Here is a 10,672-nt window from a genome sequence, read left to right on the forward strand (position 1 = left end):
CCTAGATGAACCTATTGGCATCATGCTGCCTAATGCCAGGCGTGGGCTACAGGGGTATAAAGCCCCTCCCAGCATTGAGCTGTGGAGCAGTGGAAGAACTGTGTTCTCTGCAATGATGGATGGTGGAGCTCCATCCAAAAAGTTTGGGACAAGTTGGGGATGATGAGGTGGGGTGAGTGGTGATCATCATTCAACATCCTGACCTCCTGACTAATACTTTTGTCCAATCAATCAAATCAACAGTTGAACAAATGAACAGTTACACAGAGAAAAGCAGAATCAACTCTTGTTTAATACCCTTGATTTCAGAATAAACAGTGAACGAGCAGGTGTCCCAATACTTTTGTCAACTTGGTGTTGGTTACAGGCGAATAAGGCAGACTGATCTACTCACTAGGACGATTTCTTATCATAGCGCTAAAGTGTGCATTAGACCATGTTGTTGTTGAGCTACTGATGCTTCGGTATCCTTATAGCATTAGCAAAGGTGACGTGTGGTCTTTTTTTGTGGTCTTTCTGTGTGCAGGCGGCCACTATATCGCCTACTGTCGGAATGACCTGAACCAGCTGTGGTACGAGTTCGATGACCAGAGCGTGACCGAAGTCTCTGAGTCCTGTGTTCAGAACGCTGAGGCCTATGTGCTCTTCTACAAGTAAGACCCACAAAATTCACCCACAGATCAATCTTTTCTATTTGTCTACGATATATGATTCAGTATATTGCCACATATTGCAATACTGCAACCAAGACAATATTGAATTTTCTTTTTATGAAACTGTCATACTACAAACACCATCTGCAAGTAAAAAAAACTAAATTTTTACATTTTATCCAATCAGAACAGTGGGATTTAAAGACTGAGTACCACACTGCCGTCTAGTGGTCAGGGTATAAACACAGCTCACAGTCAAGCTGCCTGCCATCAGCAGCCGGGGCCAGAGTGAGCACAATAATAGGCCTTGCTCTCTTTAGGTTGGTAGATCTCTCTCTCTCCCTCGTTCTCTCTCTCTCTCTCTCTCTCTCTCTCTCTCTCTCCACATCACTTCAGTGTGATGCTGGCCGATACATTTGAGGAACCTTCGAGGAAAGGTTTTTATAAGAAAAAGGTTCCTTTAAGGTTCCTCAAAGCCCCTTAAGAGGTTTCTCCACAGTTACAAATTGAGGAACCCCTAAAAGTTCCTTACGTCTCTGTACTTTTAACAGGGAACAGCCTGGATTAAAGAACTACAACGTTCTCCTAGATGGTTGATGGAGCTGATGATCTGGACAGCAAGTGTAGAAACAAGAAGCCTGATCGGTGGATTTATTGCCTGTGGCTTTAAACCCCCCCCCCCCCCCCCCCCCCACCATACACTTGTATTTCATTCCTTAGAGCCCCCAAACACATTTTTCACAGTTTTCTCGCCTCACACTAGGCATTCATCCATGACTGTCGCGCTAAATCGGAGAACGGGAATAGAACGCGGTTGGATGGTGTGTGTGAAGTTTTGTACGCAGAAGGACAAACTGCAGGCTGACAAATGCGCTTTTGTGTCGAGCGCTGACTCCCGACCACTGTAGATCGCAGCTGATAATTACTAGAAATGGCCCAGCTGTTGCTGGAAGGATGAGACTCAAGGTTGTAATTACAGCAGTGAACCTGAACCTCCATGTTTTCCCTTTTTTACAAAGCAACCAGTAAAATTCCCTGGCCAGCAGTGCTGTGTTCAGTCTTTTTGTTGGGACTCGGCAACGAACAGCATTTCAGGGCCGTGATGTCCGTTTAAAGCCCTACGTTTTTAGCAAAAAAGGTTATATTCTCCTAATTTTCCATTAAACAATAGGGAGGAGGGGGGGCGGTGACCTTCTTTGTTTACATTGTGGTAGAACGTCCAGTGCCACAGTGGACCCATTGATTTGAATAGAGTACAACCATAGCGCTGATAAACGTACAGTGAGTGGCCGGGGCCAGTGAGTGTAATGGGGCCCTTTGCTTGCCTAATACTATTACTAGTTAATAATGTTAGTTCTAATGATACTACTTATTATTGTAGAGATTATATATTTTATATTAAGCATAAAACTACATGTAAAATTATAATTTTGTCTTTGCATCATCAGTTCATGTTAGTTAGAAAACCCAGGATTTTAAACTCAGTACTTTACTGATATATTGGTTAAATGAGAATGCTAATTTAGCAAGCCTGTGTTATCACTGCCTCTTTTACCTGCTAGCTTGAATAAAGCCTTTGCTAATGTAGCTAAAGGAAGGTTGCTGTACAGTGCTACATAGTAGAGGAAAGAATCCTCTCTAGTTATCATTAATTAAGGTGGTGTTGCAGACTCAACCACAAGGGGCACACTAGGCAGCATTATGTAGCAACTATATCTTAAAATAGCAGCTTCATCATCAATCATGCTGATGCTCCACTGACTGTAACAGGGAGAATAGGGTGTCTGTCATTCTCACTCCGGGCTGGAACGCTGCTGCTCCTGCACTATGGAGCTTTAGTGGTGGAGCTGCAGGAGGAGAACCTCTCCAGAACTGCAGTGTAACGCTGCGTAACCCATAGAGTCATATTAGTGTAAAATCCTGAAGTATTACTCTACCGCCTCAGCCCACATGCTTCTCTTCCGTCATATCAAGTTTCTGGAGCTCTCAGCTTGTCCAGAAATACAGTCGTCTGTCCATGAGGGGGCGCTTATAGTGTGATATTTGTATTTATGGCAATGAAGTGCTGCTCCAAACCCGGTTCTGTTTGTGCCACAGGAAGAGCAACGAAGAGGCCCAGAAGGAGAGGCGGAGGGTGACTTCGCTTCTCAACATGATGGAGCCCAGCCTGCTGCAGTTCTACATCTCGCGCCAGTGGCTCAACAAGTTCAGAACCTTCGCCGAGCCTGGGCCCATCTCCAACCACGACTTCTTGTGTGCTCACGGAGGTGAGGGATCGGGCTGTGGGATAGGTGTAAATGCAGCTGTATGTGGTGATTTAGCTGCATCAGTTTTGCACTGTATGTCTTTGTGTGTCCATGCTGTGGATCATTGTCTTGTTGCATGGCCCAATGGTATTAGGCAGCATGGTGCCAATAGATTCATGTTAATGAAATATATTTAATATATTTAATGTCTATAAATACATTTTGTGAAAAGCACACGGGACATCAAATAAATTGGGTTCAGAATGTTTTTGTTGACATATTTCCCAATTCAGTTGGGATTCAGGAAAGATTCTGTAGATCCGGAGCTTCTAAGTTGGGCGTGGCTCCGACCACAGACTGACGCACGACTTCAGAGTCATTTACATTTGTTGGATCTTGATCTTGATGAAAGCCTCTATTCATCCAGCCACCCTCAGCCGCTCGTCTGCAGCAGAGCTGTGATTGGTCAGGATCCTTACAGCACAAAAAAAAGCATTGTTAGAGAGAGAGAGCTCATTTGCATATTACAGGCTTCTGCAATATCAGTGTAGCAGGATGCCTGTATCGCAGTTATGATTCATAAGTGATTGTCCAGCCTGCAGAGCGTCCATTTTTTTCCCCCCCGGTTTCCACGGCTACGACCCTAACCTTGACCCTAGCCGAGCCAATCTTGGATCATCGCGGAACGGCACTTTCTGCCAACTGCGTGAGGGCCAGGAGGGCAAGGCCTGTTCACTTCCTCTCGGCTGATTGTGTTAATTTTCCCTCTCTTCCTTTTTCTTTTCGAGGGAGCTGAGCAGTGATTGCAGAAGGCTGGGCGTAAATCAGAGCGCTTTCACAGAGCGTTTCGGCGGCCTTCGCCTCGGCCTGCTCTGGTTCTTACCGAGGGTGGGGGTGGTGGCGGGGGCAGGAAGGCTGTAGCCAGGAACGTGCCTCTGTATGCATGCCATGGTTCTTTTGAGCCTTGAGTTTTTAGTTGAAAGGAGCTGAAACTTGCAAGAATGTTGTTTTTATTATAATTATTATTATTTTTATTTATTTATTATTTTACAATTATTTGTTTATTTTATAGAACAAGGTAATTGGCTTACGTTAATGGCTTTCTGGCTGAAATGGAGAACAGCAAGGAGTAAAGCACCACACAGAGGCTGTATTTTCTGAAGATTCATGAGATGTTTATAAAGAGCAGAATTGTTCACAGCTCTGCTCTTATAGGTATGGATCCCATTCTCCTCCTGAACTGAACTGGGGTCAGAGCGGCTCAGCAGCCTAATGCTCTACCACTACGAGGGTCATGAGTCCCATTCCTGAGTCATGCCGCTTTGCCATCAGTAGCCAGAGTCAGAGAAAGCTCAATTGGCCATGCTCTCTCCAGGAGGGTAGAAGGCGCTCTGTCCCTTAATCACTCTGTTAGCTGGTGTGGCGGAGCTGTGGGCCTGGTGCTCCCCCAAAATCTAGTAGAAAGCCGCCTTCTTCCCTGGACAGCAGAGACAGTTACTCCAACAAAAGCCGGATCAGCTCTTTTTAATCCCCTTGATTTCAGAACAAACGATGAATGAGCAGGTGTCCCAATACTTTTGTCCATATAGTGTATGTTAGACTATGTGATGTGATAAGCTGTCTGAGCAGGTCTTACTCTTTCCCTAAACAGGTGTTCCCCCACATAAGGCCACGTACATTGATGACCTCGTTGTCATGCTCCCCCAAAATGTCTGGGACCACCTGTACAGCAGGTGAGGATCAAATGTCTGGTTTCTGGATGTTTGTGTGTTTGGCTGGAATGAGCGCTAACCCTTGGCGCTCTGCTTTAGGTATGGAGGAGGCCCAGCTGTTAACCACCTGTACGTCTGCCACACCTGTCAGATGGAGATCGAGAAGCTGGAGAAGCGCCGTAAGAACGAGCTGGACATGTTCGTCCGGGTAAGTTTGCAAAGGAAGGACAGGGATTCTTAGTCTTTCCATCAACCAGCATTTATTTCTATTTTACAATCCAACTGTTTAAATTTGGGGAAAATAAGCCAACACAGCAACCCCATAGCAACCACCTTTCAGGACCCTAGGAACCACCTGGGAATTGCTTGAACTTTGCAACCTCTGAAGAGCATCCCAGTCCATCATTGAGGGGACCAGTGAATCTGATGTTCTATCAGCAAATTGTACAGTAGAATTTCAGGGCTAATCTTAAACATGAAGGTGCTTCAAATGGTTCTTTGAGGGATGCCATAAAAGAACCAATTCTGGTTCTATAAAGAACCATGTTTGAAATAGTGTGACAAGCCTTTACATTAGTAATGAATTCTTACCATCTTTTACACCCACACATCTCTACTAGCATCATGGTTGTTTATGGAACCAAAGGTGGTTCTTCTGTGGCATCACTCAAAGACCATTTGAAGCACCTTTGAAGCGCTTCTCCTGTGATTGATGGGTTCTGTAGAGTTTAATGAGGAACACTTTAATGAGAAGTTCATTCCTTAAAGGAAGGGGGGAAACAGATAGGGAGTATGATAAAAGCAAGAACCCATCCATTGAACCTCAAGGCAGCAGCAGCACTTTCAACTGAGAAGCTCTTTGAATATGAGCCTGGATTCAATTGTAGGCCAGTTTCAGAAGGTTGTAAAATGTTTAGTTGTTATCCTTACCCCCTTAAAAAGGGGTTCTCCACAGGTTCCTCAGTAAGGGTAATAGTTCTATAAATAACCATGACAAATCCAAGAACCATATGGATGCTTAAATGGTTCTTTGTCTGGTTAGATGAACACAATGTGATGGGAAGACTCTTGTAGAACCTGACGCAACATGGCATTATTTGCTAGAACCTCAAAACAGATTACTTCCAATTCTCTCTTTGAAAATGAGCCTGGATCACATTGCAGGCAGCAACAAGTGGTTCTTTCATGGTTCTTCAGTAAAGGCGATGGTTCTGTATGGAACCCTTCTAACTCAAAGCACTAGGAAGCATTTGGTGTGTAAATGGTTATTTGCCTGGTGATATGGTTCTTCTCGAAGATGAAAAGCCTCTTGCAGAACCTGATGTAGCTTGGCTAGTTTCATGGCATTGTTGGCATCGTTTGCTAGAACCTTGAGACAGATGACCGAGGCCGAGACCGAGTCAGAGCAGCACTTCCAACTCTGAGAAGCTCTATGTATATAAGCCCAAAGTACACTGTAGGAGCAAATCCAGAGGCTGTGGTTGCTTAACCACATGGATGCTTAACTGGTTCATCACTAGGATGGAGCACATCTTGTGCAGATTTCAGAGGGTCTTACAAGTGTGTTAAAACATGTGTTACTCTTGTTGTTCTTACCTATATATAAGGAGGAGGTTCTGCTAGGGTTCTTCAGTGACGACTCAAAGAACCATTTGGAAACTTAATCAGTTCTTAATCAGCCTGGTTACATGGTTCTCCACTATGACTGTAGATGGTACTACGTGGAGCCTCATGTGCTAGTAGGGCAGATCTGGCGTTTTTTAAGCAATTGGGTGTGGTTGGGTGCGCGCATCCCCCTCCCTCCACCCTCCATCACACCATTCTCACAAGCAAAGACCAGAAGCCTGAGTCCCCCAAACCGGGTGTCATTATTAATTCATGAGGACAGATGCACTCTCAGCTACAGCGTCTCGGAGCAGCTGAAGGAACAAGCGAGTGCAGGCGGAGGAAATGAGTTCCTGTCCTTCCTCATTCTGCTCTCTTTCGGCTGCGGCTCTTCTTTCTCTCGTGCTAAAAGCTGGGCAAGAGCCAGTAAATCTTCCAAGTGTTTCCCCTTCCTCCTCTGCTGTTGCTCGCTTTTTTTCGAAGTCCTCCCTCCAGCTGACTGACGGTGTATTTCTTTGTTTGTGTGTGTGTAGCTGAATAAGGCCTTCCAGGAGGAGGAGTCTCCGGTGGTGATTTACTGCATCAGCATGCACTGGTTCAGAGAATGGGAGGCTTTCGTCAAAGGCAAAGACAATGGTGAGTAATGAAAACAGCCCCCCCCCCCCCAAATTGTACCCCATGGCCAAATACCCAATCCCCCCCACCCCCATCACTAGCAGTGCCCCCGACACTACACATGTAAAGCCAGGATTTGGAGAGCCAGGCCAACTGTGCTCTCTTGACTGGGAATTTCGAACCAGTGATCCTCGGATCATAGTGGTAGCGTCTTATCCCACCCCGAACCATTCGGAGCCCTCTCCTACTGTATCAAGCTTATGAGGGTATGGGGGTAGGGGTGGAGGTAAAATCCCATTCTTAGATTCATCCTGATGCCGACGTGGGATACGGATACTGTTGACCATAGCCACCCCACCATCCTCCCCATTGCAGTCGGACCTCACTGGGAATTTTCCCCACACAGATTTTAAAGAAGCTGGCAGGTCTTCTAGCTCCTGTGTTTTTTTTCCACTCACTGTAGTCAGATGCCCGTTCTCTTAAGCTATGTTACCCATCATAAATATTTTTCTTTCCCTTTCCAGATCCGCCGGGACCAATCGACAACTCTAAGATCGCTGTGAATAAGAACGGGCACATCACACTCAAGCAAGGTAACGCTCTGCACCGGGATTTACGGCACTTTTTGAGTCTCTCTAAAGGGGTTTCTTTGTGCTTCTGTGGCGTCAGTGAGGTCAGGATGTTGGATGATGATGATCACCACCCCACCTCCTCATCCCCAGCTTATCCCAAACTTTTTGGATGGAGCAGCATCCATCATTCAATTTTCCACAGCTCCAGAGCTCAATGCTGGGGGCTTTACTCCCCTCTAGCCCACTCCTGGCCTTAGGCAGCATGGTGCCAATAGGGTCATGGTAATCTGCTCCAGAGAGTCCTATTCTACTGGCAGTACTTCTTCTCTACAGGGACTAGACAAGCTGGTTTTGCTGCTGGACTGGCTTGGTAATGCTGGTGGGCCAGCTAAACCATCAAAATCCTGCTGGTCAACCAGTTATGGTGAAGCTAGTGTCCAGGGGGTTCTAGGGGAACCAAAGAACCCGATTTGTTTGTTTTTTTTCCAACCAAACCAAACAGTGGTCTCTGTCTTCTCCGTTGTCCCAACAGGTGCCGATTCGGGCCAGATATCTGAGGAGACCTGGAACTTCCTCCATTCCATCCATGGGGGCGGGCCGGTGGTGACGGTGCGGCCCAGCGTCAGCCACCATGAAGTGGACACCTCCCAGGCCGAGGAGAAGATCGAAGTGGAGACGCGCAGTGTGTAGCAGCTCGCACCTGCTGCCCTTTTAACAGGGGACTGGAAAACAGCCTGTTATTTTGCACTTGACTCTTCTTCTTTCTGTCTCTCAAGCATTCGAGCAAAAGGCCTGACCATGCCTGGTCTCCTCCCCCTCTTCCACACCCACCTGCACATCTCCACCACAGTCTCCATTCCCTACGTGAACCATTCCTTGCTGCGGAGAAGTGGAATACGTCTCTGATTAGGCTTCATGTTTGTATATACGGCACTGTCTGTCGCCACTGCTCACTATTATCACACACGCACAGTTTCTCCACTTACCTCGGATGTGGTCGATCAGCCAAGACACGCTTATTTCCCAGACGTTGCTTGTTTAGTTTAGCGCCGGGGCTACGAGGCTAACGTTGCTAACAAAAACACCGGAAGTCGGTAGTCACCTTTACTAGCTTTCGCCGTATGGTGGTGGATTGCTTCTTCTCAGCATTAATGCAACGTGCCCTAGCTTAACCCCTAAAAAGGGTCAGTTCTGGAGCTATGAGGCTAACGCTGCTAACAAACACAAAGTCAATGGTCCAGGCCCACACACTTCTGAACTCGCTCAAACCAGATCACGGCGTTTATTAAGGTGGCACAGATGTATTGGTGTGCTGTGGACGCAGCGTAAAACCAAACAAGCAGATAAACAAACAAATAAAAACTAGCATCTTTGGGCAAAAGTATTTGGACACCTGCTCATTCTCTGTTTCTTCTGAAATCAAGGATATAAAAAGAGCTTATCCTGCTTTTACTGGAGGAACAGTCTCTACTATTCGGGGAAGAAATCTTTCTACTAGATTTCAGAGGAGCATTGCTGTGAGGATTTGATTGCATTGCAGCAACAAGAGCGTTAGTGAGGTCAGGATGTTGGATGCTGATCACAACCCCACCTCATTTATCCCCAATTCCCCCATCATCCATCATTCCAGAGAACACCGATCTTCCACTGCTCCACAGCTCAATGCTGGGACGGCAGTACTTCTCTACAGGGACTAGACAAGCTGTGTATGTGCATTTGCACATAATCCTGCAGATCTTCCATTTGAATCCTGCTGAGCATTCGGCTTCACAGTGAGGCCTTGTTCATGTTTATGGTTCCCTGTAAGCCCTACTGCACCTTACCCACCTTAACCAAGACCTGGAAGTAATCTGAGGTTCGAGTGACCACTGACTTCTACTGTTAGCATGGCTAGCCTCGTAACTGTAGCGCTAAGGTAAAGAGGCAAAACATGCCTTGGTTGATCCACTACATCCGATTTTACGCCGAACCATTTCTGTAAAGGAGCGACGAGTGAAGTTTCCTCACTGGGCACGTCTCGGAAATGTACGTAAGCTTGAATAGCGCTGGAAACCCGCTTTCCGTTCCTAACGTTTTCTTCCGTACAACCCACACGTTCAGCCAGCAGGCTAGCGGAGGTGGCGCTTATCGCTCCTTGGAGGTAGAATCTTCAGACATAATACTTTCGTGACCAAATGGCGAAGAATCCGTGAGTTGCGTAGCTGAACATGGTGAAGAATTCCAATGCGTAGTACTGAACTCTACTCTACTCTGCTCGTCGTCCGTTTTTTGAAAGGAAGGTGTCCGGCTTAGCGAGCGAACGTTTCAGCGTTCCACCTGAGATTGCGGAGGGATCCGGAGCGCTAAATAGTCTCAGGAAAGGGCGTTAATTTTTTCCCCTTCCTGTTTTGCACTGTTTCAGTAGGCCTCCAGCGCTGCATGCTCCACTACCGATGTCCGATTTCTATCTGAATGTACTAGTACTTAATGAACACGGAGTTTCCTGCATTCTATGTTATTTATTCCAGAAGGGGTAACGTGATTTACTATGATGTTTATAACTTCTTTTATGTTTTTTTGTTTGTTTTTTTTTATTAAATCGGCGAGCCAAACCTGACCTGAAATGCATGCTGAAAGGAACGACGTGATCCGTCGACTGAAGCTCCACTCGACTTGCATGTAGATGCAGAGCTGCTCTAGAAGAACCAGGCGCACATTTAAACGTATGTTAATGAATTAAAAAAAAAAAGACACGAATCTACTACAGCTGTTTAAAGTTGAGGCATTATTTAATGTATATAATGGCATGATTCCTATTTTTCTTTTTATTATGTTTTGATGCTGATTGACTGGAATTAATGACTGGCATATCTGTCCCACTGGTTTGTCACTTTCTTGGTTTTTGGTTGGCCGGAAAAACAATTAAACCCAAAATTATTCAGTGGAAAAATTGGATGCGTGGTTTGTTATTTGACTTTTTGGTCAAATGTTCAGATTTGTAATTGGTTCAACTGATCAATTAATGAAACGATTTTAAATAGAACCGAAATTATTATTATGGTTTGTTTTTTATATTTTGTCATTTGTAAAGATGGTCGTAATTAATTTTACACGCCCATTTTCAAACCTCTTTATATATTCAAATTTAAACAGGCTGTACCTTTTAAGACTGATAAATGTAAATGAGCTCTATTCGAATTAGTTGAAACACTGTGTGTGTGTGTGTGTGTGTGTGTAATATCTCGGCCTGAATTTAGAAAATGTAACAATATTTACAGATTATTTAAAAT

At 45.4% G+C, this 10,672-nt stretch overlaps 1 protein-coding gene across 2 annotated transcripts in view; it reads left to right on the forward strand.

Moving 5' to 3' along the window:
* The window catches only part of usp33 (ubiquitin specific peptidase 33), a 28,120-nt gene extending 17,788 nt beyond the window's left edge, over nt 1-10,332 (forward strand). For both annotated transcript variants that reach the window (XM_072688366.1, XM_072688367.1), the window contains exons 18-24: nt 527-653; nt 2,751-2,920; nt 4,551-4,632; nt 4,711-4,819; nt 6,750-6,852; nt 7,356-7,424; nt 7,936-10,332. In XM_072688366.1, the coding sequence (XP_072544467.1) occupies nt 527-653; nt 2,751-2,920; nt 4,551-4,632; nt 4,711-4,819; nt 6,750-6,852; nt 7,356-7,424; nt 7,936-8,093 (818 nt within the window). In that variant the 3' untranslated portion in view covers nt 8,094-10,332. The remainder of the gene's footprint in view (nt 1-526; nt 654-2,750; nt 2,921-4,550; nt 4,633-4,710; nt 4,820-6,749; nt 6,853-7,355; nt 7,425-7,935) is intronic.
* The last annotated feature ends 340 nt before the right edge of the window (nt 10,333-10,672 follow it).

This window comes from Salminus brasiliensis, chromosome 9 (assembly GCF_030463535.1).
Source record: "Salminus brasiliensis chromosome 9, fSalBra1.hap2, whole genome shotgun sequence".
Taxonomy (NCBI): domain Eukaryota; kingdom Metazoa; phylum Chordata; class Actinopteri; order Characiformes; family Bryconidae; genus Salminus; species Salminus brasiliensis.